General features: G+C 33.1%; 1 protein-coding gene across 7 annotated transcripts in view; it reads left to right on the top strand.

The window, feature by feature from the left end:
• Positions 1–22722, top strand: part of LOC143256749 (zinc finger protein 423-like) — a 190272-nt gene that overhangs the window by 162755 nt on the left and 4795 nt on the right. For 5 of the 7 annotated variants that reach the window (XM_076514392.1, XM_076514394.1, XM_076514393.1 and 2 more), the window contains 3 exons: positions 1885–2099; positions 8072–8431; positions 22306–22506. In XM_076514392.1, coding sequence (XP_076370507.1) covers positions 1885–2099; positions 8072–8431; positions 22306–22506 — 776 coding nt within the window. Of the gene's footprint in view, positions 1–1230; positions 1746–1884; positions 2100–8071; positions 8432–22305; positions 22507–22722 lie in introns of those variants that run through there. The other 2 variants (XM_076514397.1, XM_076514399.1) reach the window with 2 other exon arrangements.

Consider the following 22722-nt stretch of genomic DNA (forward strand, 5'->3'; position numbering starts at 1 on the left):
ATATTAAGTATGAATAGTTTAGTTTGAATTACGTTATTACAGATATGATACAACATTAATATTAAGTATGAATAGTTTAGTTTGAATTACGTTATTACAGATATGATTAAGTATGAATAGTTTAGTTTGAATTACGTTATTACAGATATGATACAACATTAATATTAAGTATGAATAGTTTAGTTTGAATTACGTTATTACAGATATGATACAACATTAATATTAAGTATGAATAGTTTAGTTTGAATTACGTTATTACAGATATGATACAACATTAATATTAAGTATGAATAGTTTAGTTTGAATTACGTTATTACAGATATGATACAACATTAATATTAAGTATGAATAGTTTAGTTTGAATTACGTTATTACAGATATGATACAACATTAATATTAAGTATGAATAGTTTAGTTTGAATTACGTTATTACAGATATGATACAACATTAATATTAAGTATGAATAGTTTAGTTTGAATTACGTTATTACAGATATGATACAACATTAATATTAAGTATGAATAGTTTAGTTTGAATTACGTTATTACAGATATGATACAACATTAATATTAAGTATGAATAGTTTAGTTTGAATTACGTTATTACAGATATGATACAACATTAATATTGAGAAGTACGAATAGTTTAGTTTGAATTACGTTATTACAGATATGATACAACATTAATATTGAGAAGTACGAATAGTTTAGTTTGAATTACGTTATTACAGATATGATACAACATTAATATTAAGTATGAATAGTTTAGTTTGAATTACGTTATTACAGATATGATACAACATTAATATTGAGAAGTACGAATAGTTTAGTTTGAATTACGTTATTACAGATATGATACAACATTAATATTAAGTATGAATAGTTTAGTTTGAATTACGTTATTACAGATATGATACAACATTAATATTGAGAAGTACGAATAGTTTAGTTTGAATTTCGCTCAAAGCTAGTCATCGCTACCCACCGCCAACTCTTGGGTTACTCTTCTACCAACGAATAGTGAGATTTACCGTCATATTATAAGGCCACCACGACTGAAAGGGCGAGCATGTTTGTTGTGACATGGATTCGAACCCGCGACCCACGAGTCGAGTGCCTTAACATCCTGGCCATGCTGAGCCTGGAAGTAGGAATAATGAACAGTGTTGGCCAACGTAAATTGAATACCATTTCAGTATTAACAGTGACATAAAATTCGTTTGCTGTTAAACAAAACTGATGGAAGTGTATATATCAGTTAAAATATATTTTTGAAAACCATCAAATAATTCCGACATATATCAGTATTATATATACTGAATTTTAAATGCATGTGTGAGGTGTTTTGAATACACATATAATTTGGCCATAAATATATTACAGTACATGCAAAGGTACCTTGCAGTGCCGGTCCTTTGCCAATTTTCAACCTCGAGGTAGTGTGTGTACATTAAAAAACTGACGATCAAATCCCACTATACGATTATAGTAGCCCAAAAGTTGGTGGTGGGCGTTTTTGGCTAAATGCCTTCCTTCTTGTCTGCCATTTCAAAATTAAGGTTGGCAAGCTTTACACAAATAGCAAAACAAACTGCCTGTCTTTCTCTTAGCAACTACATTGTCGATTAGTTGTAAAACACGCAATCTAAAGAAATGACCTGTTTTTCTGGGAAATTCATGGTTCAAGAAAAGGTAGATCTACTGACAATTTCAATGGTTCAGGATGAGTCTGTAACAAGACTTTAGTAAGCGAAGCTACAAATACCAGCTCAATGTGTATTTTAATTGATCGTAGTTAGAAAATTGGATTGTCTGTTTTTCTTCTTCAAGAAACATACTTTTCATTAAACTATAATCTCATTTTACTTTTCTTTTTCTCTTTAGGGTTGAACGGGGGCACAGGAACCCCCACTTCTTGGCGGTCTTCGGACACCCCTGACGACCATTCCCTTTCCTTGTCACCCACAAGCTGTGCCACACCCTCCGACCCAGATGTTGATCTCACATACACTATTGGGGTGACAGAAAGCACGCCTTACGCCTGTCAATTTTGTGAAAAGGCTTTCCCTCGCCTAAGCTATCTCAAAAGGCACGAGCAAGTAAGGGACCGTTAATGAAACAGTGAGATAAATCAATGATTTATCGTCACCTAAACTATAAAAATCCTATTTCTCAGAATGCACTCATTGCTCGTCCCATTTCTCACTGTATGTTGAACATTACTTTCGAATAATAATTGTATCGATTTTAATCTGTAAAGAGCTAATTCTCAAGATTATCTTAAACTCAATTCTAAAAGCTTTTATAGCAGAATGAAAACCAGAATAGGTATTTAAACTACACGATTATCAGACGTGATACTATTATCAGGAATTGACAAAAACTTCTTTACAAATGAGTATATATTCCAAGAATTAATGTTAATTTTACATGAATTCTATAAAATAAAAAATGTGCTAAAATTACAAGTAAATTTACTCTCGCAACATATCGCCATTACATACAATTTCACCATAATAGGAGCTGTTTTTCTACTAGTTATACCTGCCGCCACTTCATATTAATCCCAATATATCACGTTTTATATCATCATAGAGATACCTTGGATGCTTTTCTCAAATATTTGTTTTTTTTACATCTTTAAATACAAACAGGAAAGGCATTGTTTTCAGATATTGTATTACTTATACAGCATATTTCAACAACAACATGTTTAACAAAATCAGTACAGATAACATACATAATTAAGTTCATAATATCTAGGCTTAAAAGATACAGTGGAGCGCCGTTAAGCCGCTGTATTTGGGGAGTCAACCTGCTTAAGTGGTCCGCGGCTTAAACCTTTGTGACTGAAAAGCCGAAGTCGTCAACAGCTCCGCCGAGGAGCCTCACCGGGCCATTGCGTGATCATTATATCGGATTATCGAATTAAAAATAATATTAATTATTGATCACTTTTTTTCACGGATTTACCGCGGATTAACTTTAATGTATGGATAGGTGTGATTCGGTAACAATGGCGGCCTCCATAAAGCTGACATTGAGAGCGGATAAGGTAGATTAACGGTCGATTTCTATAGTAATATATTTTATTTATTTCCCAGATTAAAGCAAATCCTTTTCAAATATCCCCTTGTAGTTATAAAGCCAGGATTAAATTCGTAAGCCGCGTTTCTACACGTTCTTAAATTAGTGGTGAGTCGCGATAATCCTCGCTCACATCGCTCACAAGACTTGCTACAGCGGCTTAAGCGATTTCGCGGTTTACTGGTCCACGGCTTAATGGTGCTCCACTGTACCTTTATCACTTACACTTAACTAGTTTCAACAGCAGTAAGATTATAATTGTTTTTCTTATTTTCTGAAATCTTTATCAGGACTTTTACAGACAAAGCCTCTAAATTAAAACTGAAAACTTATTACATTAATTAAGGTAAGAATTTTAGAACCACATGAACAATTACTGTGTTGATACAATCCCACAAAAATTAGGTTAGTGCTCCTTCACAATTTTACTAGAGAAATAATTAACTCGAATTCAAATTTCCAAAATAGTTGGCATTAAGATTGCTAATTATATATTTAACGGACGATTAAGTTTTTAGAAGTGTTTAAACTATTTGCAACAAGAAAGAGAGATCTATATCCTGGGTACAACTATATATTATATCAGTTATAAAAATTAATTTGTTAGGAATTCTTTGGATCAAGTCTTCCTTGATAACAGTCTAAAAGGAAAACTATCACAAACCACATCCAGCTTTATACGTTATTAAAGAAAATTGCGACTCCATGGACGTCCATGGTTCATCTTTCTTGGATGTGTGCCATGTTAGTGCTGATAATACTAACAATAGTAGTAAGAGTAATATTACTGTATAATGTGTCTAAGTGCGAAATTTCTATCTCGTAACAATGAATGATTATATATATTTTCAGTTGTAACAAGTTAAATTAAATAAACGTCATAAATATTAAAGTCGTATCAAATGTAAGCTTATAAATGGTGCAATTATAGAGAAAAGAGTCTACAGCCAGTGCAATCAGAAATATTCCCAAACTGCTCGCTGAAAAAACAAACAAACAAGAAAAACAGTAGAACAACAAAATTAAATAAGATAAAGAGTACAGGAGGTGAATACAATACGTTGTTGATTTTAAACTACCTATTGTTGTTCGCTACCAGTTGCAGAAAAGATTGTCACCCCTTAACGTAAAATAATAAATAAATAATGTTAATAGATATTAAAAAGTAATAACTATATTTCTCTTCAATACAACTCGATGTTTTGCAACCTCTTCTCCACTCTTAAGAACAAAAATAATATCATCAATCTCTCCTCATGTGAAACCAAGGAATTATCGTGTTGCAAATTAGCGGGAATTAAAGTTCGACATCTGAATTTTGACATTTGTAGATCCGATAGTTTGCAAACTCAAACATTTTTTCATATATCTATACTTATAGTGGTTTCATGATTTGAAATTAACTGCATCTCGCTAAGAGTGGTCAAAATTCTTTTCTTAATTAAAAAACAAATATCTATTAAAGTATTATAAAACTTTTAACGTATTTCTGTATTTATTAAAAACAATTATATAATTTTAATATTTCCCAACATTGAAATAATCTGCAATTTAGATTATTCATCAGAATCTTTACAATATTTATAAGAAATGAACCATTATCACAAATTAAAGTATATATTTTTATATTACGGATAATTAAACTTTTAATACAACACATCTAAAAGAAAATCTTAAATTTAAACACCATCTCTTGTAAAAAAAAAATAGAAATTTCTATCTTTTTACATAAATATTTACTTGATAATTTTAATATTTCTTGCTATTTCCAGACCATTAGGATAAACCTAACTAAATTTACTAAAATAATCTTTGAATTGTAGGTAAATCATAAATAGGGCCCGGTATGGTCTAGTGGGTTAAGGCGTTCGACTTGTTAACTGAGAGTCGCAGGTTCGAATCTCGGTCGCACCAAACATGCTCGCCCTTTTAGCGTTATTATGTTACGGTCAATCCCACTATTCGTTGGTAAAAGAGTAGCCCAGGAAATGGCGGTGGATAGTGATGACTAGCTGCCTTCCCTCTAGTCTTACTCTGCTAAATTAGGGACGGCTAGCACAGATAACCCTCGAGTAGCCTTGCGCCAAATTCAAAAACATACAAATCATGAATATGTCTAACGTTTAGTTAAAGTTGCTGTTTCAAAACGGAATTTCTATAAACAAGAATACAAATTAGCTGTATATGTAGAAAGTCATCCCTTATTGGCATTACAAATAATTCTGTATAAATCTGTTTATTTATTATGAAAACTGTATAAGTATATACATCTCTCTTCAGCGCAGTGAAAATTAATCAAAAGTAAATTAAGTAGTTACTAAACCATTCGAAATTTTGTATTTAAAATGTTCTAAAATCAGAAAAAAAAATTAACAAATTTTTAAAAGTATAATTTAGACTAATATTCAATGTGTCTGAACGGTCTAGAATATGCACATTATTTTTAATAATCGAAAACCAATTAAATGGTAAAATTTTGATATATAATTTTACTTTTTAACACAATAAATTCAAAATTTTAAAGAAATTAGAAGATGTTTATGTTCTGAAAGACGAGTAAAAGCGATATACTAAATTGATGTACGTGCAGTAATAAATGTTTTGTAACACTTCGGGGCTTTTAATAGTATTTAAGTTATATTTTAATTTAGATGTTTTTTTTTAGAGGGAGCTGCTGATGTGATAAAATACTTGAGAAATTTTGACTAACATATAATTATTTATAAGAAGGGGTAAGTAGTAATAAAGAAGGAGTTAGTTCAGTGGAAACAATTACGTAATTGATGATCTACAGAAGAAGACTAAGTGAAATTCTTCACTTGGAGTTATTTCTATTGAGCTAATAATAAGTAAGTCAGGTTTGTTATCAATCAAGAAAATATATACTAAAAGTCATTAGTGTGTTAGTTCTACAACTAGTGTCAAAGTGAAGTATCCTGTAGCTAGCGTTATTGAAGAAATAAATTAATTCATCATTGTTACGAGAACTGGACTTGGCTTTATTTCTACCAAGTGATCCAAGAGAACCCGCTTAACGATCGAACACCTTACAACAGTGACAAGTGACTCTCTTTCAATTCCCACTACAGTTTTACAGAGTAAATTCTCTCACCTATACAAATAATGTGTTTAGATAAAAGAAAGTCCTCCGGTGAGACAGCTGTAAGTTTACAGATTTACAACTTTAAAGGGGGTTCGATTTTCTGTGATGAACTGAGTGCAGATAGCAAATTATGTAGCTTTATACAAAAAAAAACAGAAAACAAGGCCCGGCATGGCCAAGCGTGTTAACTCGTAATATGAGGGTCGCGGGTTCGCATCCCGGTCGCGCAAAACATGCTCGCCCTTTCAGCCATGGGGGCGTTATAATGTGACGGTCAATCCCACTATTCGTTGGTAAAAGAGTAGCCCAAGAGTTGGCGGTGGGCGGTGATGACTAGCTGCCTTCTCTCTAGTCTTACACTGCTAAATTAGGGACGGCTAGCACAGATAGCCCTCGAGTAGCTTTGTGTGAAATTCAAAAACAAACAAACAGAAAACAAAAAATAGCAGATAAAAGATAAAAGAAAGGTTAGAAGTCGGTAAATGATGTTAGGAGTACTGAAAGTATTTCGAAAAAAAAAAGGGGAAACAATTGTTATGAATTATTATTAAAAGGGTATTTCAAATTATTTTGAAAAATATTAACATTCAAAATAATAAACAAATTGTGCAATTCATGTTGTACATACCTAACACGTTTTACGAACAGGCTTTTAAATTTCCACCAAACCACGTATAACTAAGTGGCCAAAAAGACCAATTATAATTTCTTTCGTAGCTATGGTTAATTGTTTCTGAGACCATTTCTTGATGTTGTGTTGTTTCATTGATTTTCCTTCACTGTTCCTTGAAATCGATTATTTTCTCTCTCTAACCTTAACACTGATTACGTCTTGATCAGTCCGCTACATAGTTAAATTTTACTATGGATAATTTTTAAACACAGTGTATGTGTCACAAGTACAAATTTTTACTTTTCTCAACGGTTTAAGCTTAAAAATAATTTGTACACTTCTTATATTTAGGTGTGAAAAATTAATAATTTGTTTTGTTGTAAAGATAGATATTTCATTTTTTTTCTGTGGGTCACAGATTTTAATTCACGTCACCGTACATGTTCCCCTTTCAGCCGTGGGGCTGTTATAATGTTACGCTCTATCTCGCTATTCGTTGATAAAAGTTGGCAGTGGGTGGTGTTTACTGGCTGTTTTCTCTCTAGTCTAACACTGCTAAATTGTTGACGACAAGAGCAGTTAGCCATTGCGTAACTTTGCGCGGAATTCAGAACATTTGTTCTAAAAAATAAATCGTTAACAACTGTTTTCTTGAATGCTAGAATTTTTTTCGTTCACAAAAACGCTGGCGTTCTTATTGAAGTAGCTGTGTGCTATAAAACTGCAACACCAATAGTAAGTTGCGATTCTATTAAAACGAACGGGGAATAAACTATAAGTATTATAGATATCCTTAACACTAAAAAACTGCATATGTATATAGTTACTCAATGTTAAAGATATCTAGTAACTATATACATTTACATCAAATTAACCATGTGCAGGAGAAAAAGTGAAAACGAATTAGACACAAGGAGTTACTTCTTGGATGTGTATTCATTCGCATCTAAAAAAGTAGCGACAAGGAAAAGAGAACAATAACATTAGTTATAACTTTTTAATGTATTGAAGCTAAAAGTTAAGAATGTTATTTATAAGCTGTGAATCTTAGATTACAAGTAACTATTAGAAGAACAGGCTCTGAAGTAACTTCTAGATATTTTGTTTGAAAGCATAATTCACGTGATCTTTATGATTATGTGTTCGGTAACAAGATCGTACCACGTGATAACTGGGTGATTGGTATTTCTAATTAAAAGCTTTATCACATAACTGATTATGATGGTTACGTTAAACATGTTATTGGTTGAATGTTTTTGTCCCCTCAGATTCACAGTGACCAGATGCCGTTTAAATGCGACTACTGCCAGCGGCTGTTCAAACACAAACGAAGCCGCGACCGACACATCAAACTCCACACGGGAGATAAAAAGTACCGCTGTCCGCATTGCGAATCCGCCTTTTCACGGAGTGACCACCTCAAGATCCATATGAAGACTCACGATCATGCCAAGCCCTTCCAGTGTACGGTTTGTAACCGTGGTTACAACACTGCGGCGGCTCTGACTTCACATATGCAGAACCACAAAAAAGATTCTACTCACATTTCCTCCAATGCTCAATTTCAACCACAGTCATTTCGGTGTCTCCAGTGTTCGGCATTTTTCTCCAACGCTAAAGACCTGCAGGTAATATAATGTTTCTTTATTTAAATTAAAAACAAAACCAGGGAAATTAAAAGGTTGAAATTATGAAAATAAACGGTCCTGTACTACCTACATCTCGAATAGCCCGTCATGGCTAGTGGTTAAAGCGGCTCGTAATCCGAGGCTCGTGGGTTCGAATCCCCGTCACATCAAACATGCTCGCCCTATCAACCGTGGGGGCGTACTATAATGTTACGGTCAATCTCACTATTCGTTGGTAAAAGAGTGGTCCAAGAGTTTGTGGTAGGTGGTGATGACTGAGCTGCCTTCTCTCTAGTCTTACACTGCAAAATTAGGGACGGCTAGCAACAAATAGCCCTCGTGTAGCTTTGCGTGAAATTAAAAACAAACAAATAAACACCTCAAATATATATATGTAAGTGTTTCTTCGTGTTCTTCACAAAAGTAACAGTCAATAGTCACTTATACAAAAACCGAATGCATTTTATTACGTGGTTTCTCCTTGGCATTATGGAATTCCCTACTTCGCTAACATTGAAACAGTTCGTGTTTAAATTTTGGTTAATTCGAGCTATTAAACTCTGCTGTTCAGTCCATATCGTTATAACTTGTTTCATGTTAAAATTTATGAAAAACTTTCCAATTATAAGTTCAACATTTACTGGAGCTGAAATAAGTCAATATAGTTATCACCTAGTCCAAGACTTTCGACAGACACATGAAAATCACGGTTTTAAGTATAAATTCTGCTTTACTGCAATTATGTATTAGTGTACGGTGCCACCTGTCTCTTACTTTAATATTTCTTCAGGTAAAATAGCTTATTTATGGCTCATTGAGGACGTCTAACAAAACAATCTTGATTGCCATGAGCAGTTCAACCCCCTTCATGCTGTAATTGGTTCTTACTGCCGTTCAGATGACCCTTACAGACAACACCAGATGGCACCACTTAGTTTCTTCTGGGCATGTGGTTTTTACAGGTGCTCTGTGAATATGATAGAAATTCTTAGCATACAAAAAAAAATATACAAGGTCACCCCACTAGACGACAAAATTACTTCTTGTGCATACTTGGATAATTGGTTTAATTAAGTCGTAAAAAGTATGGTAACAAAAGTTGCATCTAAGTTTACAGATTTTGCTGACCTATTATATGATAACAAATGAAAATTTTTTATTTTTTGAAATCGCAGATAGCTTAATTAGGTAAGTAAAATAAGTTATGGTTAAGTGTATTTAACACGCCATTTAATGTGCCACATAATTAGCTTCGCAGGGCAAGAGCATTGCAATCGGATCCGTGTGTCTGTTTTCGCGCTCATATTTCGAAAGCTAATAAATCGATGTAAGTGAAAATTTTACACAAGATTGGAAATTGGTACGGAAATTTTTGCTCCAAATTTCGTCCGGATCCAGACTTTTTTTTTTAAGAATGGGAGAAAGGGCATTTTCGGGATTTTCGGTTAATCACTTTGTAAAGCGCGATCGGATTTTTACCAAATTTCGTGGACACATTAAGGTTGAGACTCCTCATCACAATAAATGATCCAGATCATTGATCATTCTGGATCTGAGATGAGTTTCTTGAGTGTTTGAATACATGTGATTTTCTTATAGCAAAGCCACATCAGGCTATCTGCTGTGTTCATCAAGGGAAGTCGAACTCCTCATTTTAACGTTATAAATCCAAAGTATTACCGCTTCCCCACAGGTGGACTTTTCAAGGTGAAAATTTACGTTATCTTATTTAAACATGTATGCAATCACAAAAGAAAGTTTCAAGGCGATGGTATTTATTCACTCTGATTGTACTTGTTAGGCTTAATAAAACACCTTTTAGTTGGTATAAAATTAGTCTGCTAGGTTTTGACTCGTATAATAAATGTTTTTAATGTTGCCCTTTTCTGCCTGTACAAAACTGATACAGATCTATGATAAATGAATTAGTTGTAATAAAGGTAGATTTAATGGCGCTCAACAACTGCAAATAGATTCATCTGTATAGAGTCAAATAGTTTTATTATCAAAAAGAACAAATAAAGTAACAAACTTAGGCCTACTGGTTTTACGTTTGAAACTCATAGAACATCGTTAACTTTTCTGGCGTAATTCAGTTTTAAACAGGATACAAATAGCAGCAATTACCTTCGTTAAGCGCCCCAAAAACACGTGTTATAAGCTTGCAATGTGATTCTTACGGAACTATTTGGCCCTTAACAAATTTTAACAGATTACTTGTAAAAAAATAGAGAAAAACATTGTAAGAAACTGAATAATCACCAGAATATAATCCATGTCTTCGTATCGCTTAATAATTGAGACATTAAAATTGGAACGGCAACGAATATATTCTTTAGAATATTAAACATAATTTTGCTCTTTATAAATTATTTTATAATACGTCACCAACATTTCGATGTTTCATTACAGTAGAAATTGGACCAAAGTTTATAAAAATATCCTACATGCATATTAAGGACTCTAATTAAAAAATACATTTTATCTAAAAATACAGATTACAGATGTGGTTTATATGCGCGCAATTTGTAAGCCACAATTTTTTTAATGTTTTCTACTTGGCAGTTTTGAAATTAAAACAAAATGCATCAGAGCAATATGTGATCTCATGCATGAATTTCATATAACCTTATGACATTGTCGTAGGGTAAGCGATGTAACGTGTGGACGTTATTTCACTAATAAGTCGGGATGTGAAACTAGACTAATGTTTTATCGAATTACCTTATACTATGAGCTTTCGAACTTTGCAGTGTGTTGAAATGGAATGTGCACATGTTGCACCGATGCATCCATACAGATGTGTGTTTATGTATATAAATATAAGAAAATTTTAAAACTTTTATATACAAATCATCGCACTTTCCAGTCGTACTTTAAAAGTCATGATATACGTGGTATATTTACATATTTTTAGATAGATAGCTATAATACATTCATAGTAAACCACAAAGTGTATCTTTATATGCTTATTCGGTAATGTATGTACAATAATGTTTATACATATAATTGATACAAAAAGTCAAGTGAAATCAAATCAAGAGAAAGGACTGTATTTAAAACAGCAGATCAAAATATCTGACTAATTACATATTTTAATAAACAAATACAAGCCCAAATACAAATTTAAAAAACGCTACACAAATCAAAAGGGTTCCCAGAATACAAACTATAGTGTGGGATATAAAATGCACTCTAGGTTTTGGAGGTGACTGAGGAAGTAGGATCCATATTGCGGTGGGGATACACCGTCTATCAGTCTTAACCTCCGTTCCAGATTCACATAAAGACATTAATAAATATAGATGATAATAGTAATAGCAAAATAATCAAAAGAAATAGAAGTTACGAGAGCCAAATGTAGGTGCTCAAGCTCACACATGCCACTATTGTTGCTATGTTGATTAAAGATTAATATATAATGGATTTAATAAAGAAACTCTAAATAAAATTATTAAAATATTCTGTGATAAATCTAAGAATGTATTAAATAAATATAAAGCAGTAAAATTTAAGAAATTTTTTCTGCAATTTTCCAATAACTATTTTTTTTATTGTTAATAAAGCCATTTAAACAACTTGGCACTACTTTTATGTGGATGAACACCTTATCGCATATAAAGGCTTGTTTGCAGTCTGAGAACTGATGGTTACAGTGTACTTGATGGATAGTGGTTGGGAGTTATACCAGTTAGTTTGGATAACTGGTTGGGACCCTTTATACTAGCATAATTTCTCTGTGTTACTAATCAATTTGTTTGGCTGGTTGTTTTGTTATTATGCACAAAGCTACACAAAGGTCTATCTGTGCTATGCATATCACGGGTATCCGAATCCGGTTTCTAACAGTATAAATCCGCAGACAAAGCACAATGCCACTGAGGACTAATAATTAGTACTTTTACCACTATAATGTGGTCCAGAATGCCAACTTCAGGGGATAAGTTCATCTTACTTATCTCTAAGTAATGGTACCATATTTTGTCTTTTTTCTTTACTTTGGAGAGCGGTAATCTTCCCACAACTGCCCGCAAGCAATCAAGGATGATATATACGTGGAACGTTGTGGGCTCGAGCACCCAAATCTCGCACTCCTAATTTTTATTTCCTTTGATTCTTTTATTACTAATATTGTTATTTAGTTTTGATTTCTTTATCATTATTATTTATATTTATGAATTATTTTTTTTTATGTGAGGCTGGCGAACGGAGTTCAAAACTGATAAATAGTGTATCCCCACCGCAATATGGATCCTAATTCGAGATGAGGAAAAACCCACTTGAAGTAAAAATGTATCTTAAGACGGCTGGAATGGGTGTTAAAACTTTTATCAAGATAAAGTAGACAACAATGTTTCGACCTTCTTGGGTCATCTCCAGGTTAACGAAGAGTTTGCAACTAACAGTTGCCGGCACATATTTTTAGGGACGAGAGTGTAAATGGCTACAAAATTGTAGGGGGCGTTGCAGTATATGTCAAGTTATTAATTAGTATAGTTATAAAGGTGTCCCTTTATATTGGTTTAATTACAGTTTGAGTTCTTGTTTAAGTAGAATTTCTTTAACTTAGCGTTTGTTTATATTTGTTTCCCTTCCTAGTATCTGGGTGTTTTCTATGGTTATGTTGTGTTTATTTGACTTGCAGTATTCAAGAACGTGTGAAGGTGTTTTTTGGTTCTTTGAATGTGATTTCCTTTTTTCTGCTTGTTTCTCCAATATAGAAGTTGTGGCAGTTGTTGCATTGTATTTTATAAATTATGTTGGCGTTATGTTTGTCAGTGTAGTTTTTATATAGTATGGGCTTTAGTTTTGTACATAGTTTTTGAATAAATTTGGTGTTTACTGGAATGTTGTGTTTTGTTATAAGAGTTTTCAAAATGTTGGTTATTTTTTCGCTCATATTGAGAATACATGGTATGCAGCAGTGTGAGGTTTTATAGCTTGTTGTTTCTTGAGATTTGTTATTGTTTGTTATTGACCGTGCTGTTGATCCAGGTCTGTGGGTATAATTGTTTCAACGGTTTTAGGAAGAAATTTGTTGATGTTTATGAAGTGTTGTTTTACTTTGTTGATTTCATCGTTAATTATGGCTGTGTTTATTTGGTTTCTTAATATGTTGAGTTTTTGTTTTGTTTCATGTGCCGAGTCCCAGGAATATATAGTCCAGTATGGGTGATTTTTCTGTGGATTTCTGTTTTAAGTTGTATATAGGTTCTTGTGATTTTGAGGTTGAGAATACTATTTTGTTTATTTTCTTGTGCTCACAGGTGAACATAATGCTGGGGTGTATGGAGCCAACATGGTTGAAAATCTAAGTGTGTGTTCTGTAGATGTGAATCCAGTAACTGTATCATCAACATACCTGTACCAGTATAGTGGTGGGTGTAAGGTTGAATTTATCGCTTGAGATTCAATCTGTGTCATTAAAATATTGGCTAGAACTGATAACACGGGATTGTCCATACTTAAGCCATTTATTTGTGGGTACTTTTGGTCATTGAACATAATGTTTTGGTGGTAGTGAATTCTATAAGAGTTGCTAATTGGTTGATAGGGATGTGTATCAATGGGTTGGGGTCTTGGATATAAAGCTATCTTGGAAGCTTCAGTAGTTGGAACCAAATAAATAGCATTTCTCAACCTCAAAGTCACAAGAACCAATAAACAAATCAAAACAGAAATCCACAGAAAAATCACCCATACTGGACAATACATTCCTTGGGACTCGGCACATGAAACAAAACAAAAACACAATATATTAAGAAGCCAAATAAACACAGCCACAATTAACGATGAAATCAACAAAATAAAACAACACTTCATTAACATCAACTAATTTCCTCCTAAAACCGTTGAAAAAATTGTATACACACATATACAACAACGATACGGTCAATAACAAACAATAATAAATCTCAAAAAAACAACAAACTACAAAACTTCACACTGATGCATACCATATAATCTGATATCAACGAAAAACGTGCAACAAAACACAACATTCCAGTAAACACTAAGTTTATTTAAAAACCAGGTACAAAACTAAAGTCCATAATATGTAAAAACTACACTGACAAACACAACACCAACATAATTTATAAAATACAATGCAACAACTGCCACGACTTCTATACTGGAGAAACAAGCAGAAAAAGGAAAATCACATTCAAAGAACCAAAAAACACCTTCATACGTTTTTGAACACCGCAAATCAAATAAACACAACATAACCATAGAAAACACCCAGATACTAGGAAGGGAAACAAATATAAACAAACGCAAAATCAAAGAAGCTCTACTTATACAAGAACTCAAAGAGAAATTAAACCAATATAAAGGAACACCTTTATAACTATACTAATTAATAACCATATACTGCAACGCCACCTACAATTTTGTAGCCATTTGCAATCTCGTCCCTAAAAATATGTGCCGGTAACTGTCAGTTGCAAACTCTTCGTTACCCTGAAGATGACCCAAGAAGGTCGAAACATTGTTCTGTTCTTTATTTTAACAACATTTTTGATATCCATACTAGCCGTCTTGAGATACAATATACATACATAATTATACGTACATAAATATATATATATATTAACTATTTTCGTTCACATTATACATTATTTTATTTCGATTATTTCGTGACACATCGACTTCTAGAGATGATGCTTTCTAAAGCAGTGGGATGTGAACAGTTGTCATAAACTACATCAGTCACAACCCTCAACTCCGTTGTACCTTAGATTTGACGGGTATTTATCCTAGATATTCGAAATTCTATCTAACAGCATAACTTACTAGGAAACTATATTTTAAACCTCGCGCATATAGTGATACTATCGAGATTTGCAATAACAAAACAAAACAGCTTTTTTATTAATTTTCACTGACCCATTATTTCACTTACCTGTATGAAACTTATTTTTAGCTGGACCTCATGATTAAATCCATTATAATTGAATTCGCAGCCCATTAAATTCATGAGTCAATAACGTTGACACAAGGTTTTTTTTTTTTTTTTTTGGAAGGCATTTTAAAATGAAAAACAAAATAAAATATATTTTAAAACTTATTATTATTATTATTATCTCTCAAACTATAGTGAATTAAAAGATAACAATAATTCTATATTTTTATTTCATGTTAATATCGCTAGTTATATTATAAACTGGATCGAGTCTCTTATTAACATATATGTTGACATTCATAGTTTTGTGTGTGAAATATTCACCAGTGGCACAGCGGCATGTCTGCGGACTTGCACCGTGTTTCGATACCCTTGGTGGGCAGAGCACGGATAGCCCTTTGTGTAACTTTCTGATTAATAACAAACAACAACATACGTGTGAAACTTTGCAAAATCTCGCACTCGTCTTTTTCTCTTACTGTTCCACACGTAGCTTTTCTTGTAAGCACAAATATTTGTTGCTTTTTTCACTTGTTAAATTTGCCATCAGCGACCGTCTTAAATTCGGTAGTAGAATCCAACCGTCGTAAAATAGTAGCTGTCAAACGAGTTTCAGGTGTGTTAGGTAAGGTGTACATCCGTTGCACAAGAAAGTTTGGCACGATATACAAAGGCGTTTCACCACAAAGCAAGAATGCAATAATACAATTCAAACAGAAATAAAAGAATACTCATTTCCTGTTGTTTGCTTTGATTAGTTTGTTACGTTAGCTATTTCGCCTGTAAATCGGCGTTATTTACAGCTTTGTGACTAAGTAATTAATGAAATAAAAAAGATGTGGCATCATTTCAATCAGGACCAGAAAACGGACAAGAAAAATAGGTGAATGAAAATACATTATATTTTGCTTTCTGTGTGGTTGATGAATACTATTATTCGACCTGTAAGTTAGTTTTTTAATTGTTTGTGCGGAATGATGTATTATTCTTATTTTCTTTGCGTATAAAAGAAAACACAGGTTACATACTTATCGCGTATAAAATAGAGTCACGTATTAAAATAGATGTTGTGTCAAACTGAGGAACTGTGTCTACAACTTCAAACATGTTTGACGAAACGCATCCTTTCACAAATATTACGTGTCAGTTTAGCTGACACATTAAGCTTCAAACATTTATGCAAATAACAGTGTAAAAAGATTCTGTTTGGAAAAGGAAAGATGCATTTGTTATTCAAACACTATAGCTCCAACATTTGAAAAAGTAACTGAAATCGTGTTTTACAATAAAACTAGACTCTCATTCCTTGAAACAATGAACAACGTGATGGATCTTCTGAATGCTATAATCCTGTTTATCTACTTAAGGTGCAGTTATTATGTAAGGGTTGTTCAAATAAGTATTATGTCACCATTTCCCAAGAGAGAAACTGTTAATTTATGGTCGTAAAAAAAAACAACAACAGTAAAACACTTCAGGTAATTATGAGGAGGTATTCAGGCCTCCCCTGAGGAGTGATATCCCACTGAGATGTGACCATTGATTTGACCTGGGATCGAGAATAAACTGAGTGGCATAGAAAAAGGAATGCTAGGTTTTGACCGTACACTGTTCATTTCATTATTCTCGACAGTTGTTTATTGGCTTTTGCAGCTGATAATTTTGTGAGATAAAGACAGTAATTCAGCTTCAAATATAACAAGGATAACGAGCCCATATGAATTGACTGTTGCTAGCCAATCATATAAGGGTATTGCAGATACCCAAACATTATAAATTGAGAAGATGATTATTAATGCATTTGCACGAAAAAACTTACATACCCTGAATGTCTAAACTATGTTTCATCTCTCTCACCAAATGAAAAATATATAATGTAGGCTAGACATTTTTTTTTTTTAATAAGCTACATTAAACTAAAATTCTGTTGCATATTTGTTTATTTTTTGAATTTCGCGCAAAGCAACACAAGAGTTATCTGCGCTATCCGTCCCTAATTTAGTAGCGTAAGACTAGAGGGAAGGCAGCTAGTCATTACCACCCACCGCCAACTCTTGGGCTATTCTTTTACCAAGGAATAGTGGGAGTAACCATCACATTATAATGCTCCAACGGCTGAAAGGGCGAGCATGTTTCGTAAGACAGGGATTGGAACCTGCGACCCTCAGATTACGCGTCGAGCGCCTTAACCCACCTGGCCATGCCGAGCCTCTCTGTTGCATATCGAATAATTCTTGAAATTGCATATTAGATAATTATTGATCATATACTTCGCAGGTAATCAATACTCAATAAAAATGTGAATTTAATTTTAATTGTATTTCGTTGTATTCGTGTTAAATACTCTAAACTGGCAACGAAAATAATTATAATATATTCCGGAAGTGACTGTTAAAAAGTTTTATATCAGCATCCACTCCCCAAATGTGAAATAAAAACACTTATTTGAAGTGTAATAAATTTGTTTTCGATATTTAAAAAGCGAAAAGACGTAATTGAATGTTCAGTACCTGATTGTAGATTCAGGTTTCAGTCCGCTGTTTAACTAAAACATTAAGGAGTGACGTTTTGTTGGTGTATAAGCAAACATTCATCAACTGTAAAATTATGCCAAAAAATATTTTAAATTTTGCAGTAATAAACTAAAATAGGGGATAAAGAAACATTTGCATGATAATTGCGAAGGAACATTCGAAATAACTCTAACACTATTAAGAAGATATCTAGTTGCTTTGAATCTTTCGGAATCTAAAGAAAAATTTCACATGAGTAATGTTAGTATCCCATTTGTATTTAAAACATTCCAATTAAGTTTTGATTTAGACGTACTGGATGGATTAATACAGGCGAAAAATAATTGTATAGTTTTTATATCTTTAAAACAACCTTTTTTTCATGAGAACCGTTCATTAATTGTGACAGAACCAAAAACAACTGTTTGTTCACTAACTGGTCGTTATAAATTAAACTATAAAACAGGTGAAACACTTTAAAACAAAGGACGGCTACGACTTTTAACCAGTAAACTTGTGGCAAGAGAAAACTGGCGAATTCTGTAATGAACTACACTGTTTCGTTTGGTTTTATGAATATATATATATATATTTAACTTTGTATCTATATATATATATATAGCCGAAATAAAAGAAAAAGACCTAATCCAAATAAATGCACGTGTTACATTTTTCTTTTTCAGCTGAAACTTGTTTCATAGCCATTTGATTGTTTTATCTTAGTTCTGTGAGGCTATCTTAACTATCATCATAAGTGTTTGCGTATCTTTGATCGCTAAAATAATTCTTAAATTACAAAATCAAATTTTCCAACATCATTTTGTTTTGTTTTTTACATGCAACACAATGTTGTTTAATCCCAGCATATCTCTCTATATTGTTACACTGCTAAATTAGGGACGGCTAGTGCAGACAGCGCTCGTGTAACTTTGCACGAAATTCCTAACAAACCAACCCAACGTGTATCTCATTTCTTAAAGTGATAAAACGTGTAATAACTTCCTTATGTACCACGTTTATTGTATATATTGATAAACAGTCACGGAAAGTATTATTCACCTTTACATAATATAGAAATATGCATTCGAAATAACTACAGTGCATCATTTTCATAGTCAGCAGCTTCAATGTAAAAACTTTACGTCCTTTTGAATTTCTAGTGCATCCAAATTTCTCATACGGTTGTTTTTAAAACTCCTTATGTTTAACCTCCAAATACAGTCATATAAACGTAAAACTACAACTCACCTCAGTGGCTCAGGGATACATCTGAAAGCTCATAACATGAAAAATCATGTTTCAATAGTTGTGGTTAGGCACAGCACAGATAGTTCATTTTGTATCTTTGTGTTTAACAGGAAACAAAGATAATGCTGTACTTTTTATTTGAAATTATTGTGTTAGGTATTATATAGGAGAGGACGACTTGTGTGTATTTAATTGAAGTTTGTTCTGATATGTAAGTGTAATGTAGAATCACTATTTCTTAAAGCAGATTTTTTCAGTCTCATAAATTATCCAAGTAGTATTGAAAGACCATGTTTATCTAGTTTGTTTATATAGATTACAACCTCCAAAAGCCATGTCATCAGAACTTGTGCTAGTATGATTGAATATTTTATGACGTCAGGTGTGCAATGTGTGTCATTTATTAATTAAACCGGTAACCGGAAGCAAAGTAATAAAAGGGAAACAGTATTTATTTTGAAAACGAGAACATTGGTAATATTTCCAGATAAAGGCCACCTCGTGGAAGAGAAGTTTTTACGTAATTAGTATTCTGTATTACAAAAATTTAAAATAAACTAAGCACCTTTTTCTTACGTCGATGTATCATTGACGTTTGACGAAGGTGTTATCTTATGACACTGCCCAAATTTGTGAATTTTAAACAACTGTGGGATCATGATGCACAAATCTGGCGTTTAAATTATTTCTACTTGTTTTTCCCGACTATTATTTTTATTTTTGCATTGAATGAATTGCAAGATATGGAGAAAAAACAATCCAAGTAGTATATTTATTTGGCAAGTAATATTAAAAAAAAAAGAAAACTCACAGTAATTAAAAAGCAACTTTCAGTGGATCAGCGGGAAGTTTACTAATTCTGAAATCCAGGGACCGATTTCCCTTAGTGGACAGGGCACAAATAGTCAATTGGAGAGATTTGTTGCAATAACAAAAAGGGAGGGAGGCACAGCATGGCCAGGTGATTAAGGCGCTCGACTCATAATCCGTGGGGGCGTTATAAAGTGACAGTCAATCCCACTATTCATTGGTGAAAGAGTCGTCGGTTGGTGGTGATGACTAGCTGCCTTCCCTCTAGTCATACACTGCTAAATTAGGGACGGCTAGCGCAGATAGCTTTGCGCGAAATTAAAAACAACAACCAACAAACATACTAAAGGTCAATAATATTTATTTATCAAATGATATTAATAAGGAATGATAATAGTCAAAGAACATTAATATTTTTAAACATATTTAATGAGAATTATACAAAGAAATTGTTTTACACGTTTGTTGCAGTTTCTTTATCGTATTGGTTTGTCAAAGCGTCATCGTGAATCCCATGTATCGTAATTTCTCTTCTGACATTTACAAATAGTAAAGTATCAAGTATTATATTTTGAGTGATGAGCTTTATCTGAAAGCAAAAGTAAATTGTAAGTGACGGATCACTAGGAAATACATGAAGTTGGGACTACTCAAAATGATGTTTTTATTCCAATATTTCGCACAAACAGTTAACATTAGAAAAATGAGCAAATATTTACAAAAAGTGGTATATTTTAACGATACAGTTGATGGGAAAAAATCTCATTATACTACAAAATTTAAAAATGCTACATATGGAAATAAGAAGGTTAAACATTTAACATAAATATATCGCTTATAAATAATGTGTGTTTGTGAGAATATCTGTAGAATATAGAATGTGCTTGTTTTCGTGACTTCTGTAAATTTAGTAAACGGGTGCACTTCTGAAACTCCATTTATTTAGCTCACAGTAGCTTAGCGGTTTGTCTGATGGCTAATAGTGCTGAAAATTGGATTTCAGTACTTATGGTGAGCAGAACACAGATAGCCCATTGTGCAAATGCTTAACAAACGCATCGTCCATTGGTTTATCATTATATTATTCATATACGTGCTGCCATCTGTTATCTGTCAACGTTATCAAAGAAAACAAGAATAAATTCATAATCACGTTAACTATGACAAAATATACTATCCATCGTTTTAATTATTTTACACGAACGTTAATATATCTAGACAGGTACTTCAATTAATTTAATGTGAAACGTGTCTAGTACTTGTCAACTATAATCTCCATAAAGTTCGTTAAATTGAACTCTACTTTCTTATTTATTTAAGCAGATATGTTAATGTTATACTAATAAGAATAAAAAAGCGATATATTTTTTTCGTCAAAAAATCGACGAAAATGACGAGTCCACATATAAAATGCATTTTTTTTTAAGTATTACCACCACACTTTAGATTAGACTCGTACTGGTTGTGCTATATTGATTTCTTGAATGTTGACGTTTGAATTGCAATATTGACGGCAAACATATGTTTTAAATAGAATATAACTTGTGATGTCGATAAAACCCACTTGTAGAGAAAAATATTTATTAAAAATGGCTCGTTTGGGTTGAGAATTTTTTTTACGTAGAGGAGCGAACAACGTTTCGACCTTCTTCGGTCATCGTCAGGTTCACCAGTGGTGTAATGTTGCTAGTTCAGACATAATGGTAACAGATAAGTACAAATACACAAAGACTTACACTTCTTGTACAATTGCCGTGATGAAATAATAATCAGTGATGTCGAGAAAACCCACGTGAACCTGACGATGACCGAAGAAGGTCGAAACGTTGTTCGCTCCTCTACGTAAAAAATTTTCTCAACCCAAACGAGCCGTTTTTACATAAATAAAATATAACTTATTTTAGTAAGGAGCTTCAGAAACATTCTTGATTCGATTCTGTCGTATGCCATTTATTATAAAACAAAAGTTCTTACATGTTTAATTTCTGGATGATCCACTTTTTCCTCTCCTGTTATCATGAGAGAATATTGTAATTTGTTTCTCTGTTTAACAGATCTGTTCTTTGTCGTCCAAAGTGTTTTTTATTACTTATATATTGTGTGTTAGTTAAACAATTCTTTATATTTTTTAAACAAATATAAAATGATTTGTAATCCTTGCAGATAAATAAAGCACGTGGGAATCGTTTTGAGCTCAGAATTATTCTCACTTGACGGTTATAACGTGACAATATAACCCATGTCAATCTGGTATTATTATTCACAGTAGGTGATATTGCAGCTGGCATGCTCTCTGCAGGTTCTGGTTCAAAAACAACTTAGTATTAGCCCGCCGTACTTAGCTATTTGATGAAGTCATCAGTCTAATTGAGCTCTCTTCCCTTGTGTGTCATCAGGCCCACGTCGAGACCCACCGCGAAGGGAGCGCCTCACCGAGCGAGAAGACGAGCCAGTGTGTCTTCTGCCATGAATTCTGCCCTAGTCCAGGGGCTCTTCGACTGCACATGGAACAAAGCCACCCCTCCGAAGCTCAAGGAAAATGCCCAGTATGTCGAGATATCTTTTCTTCAGTGCAGTCTTTGATCCACCATAAAAAGGTAAATCGTGGCGCTTGAACCCCAGGAGTTCCACATTAGGGCTGATTCTAGGAAATGTTTTGTTCCAGGTAGTTTGTCAACTCGGAAAATTAGCAGCGTCCTTGGCTGTTGTCTTTGTTTTTTTCTCAAGTATATTTGAAATTTAATGAGATGACAGGACATAATATCGTTATTCAATACACCTTTACATCTCTTTGATACTACACATACACAATT

This window comes from Tachypleus tridentatus, chromosome 7 (assembly GCF_004210375.1).
Source record: "Tachypleus tridentatus isolate NWPU-2018 chromosome 7, ASM421037v1, whole genome shotgun sequence".
Classification (NCBI taxonomy): domain Eukaryota; kingdom Metazoa; phylum Arthropoda; class Merostomata; order Xiphosura; family Limulidae; genus Tachypleus; species Tachypleus tridentatus.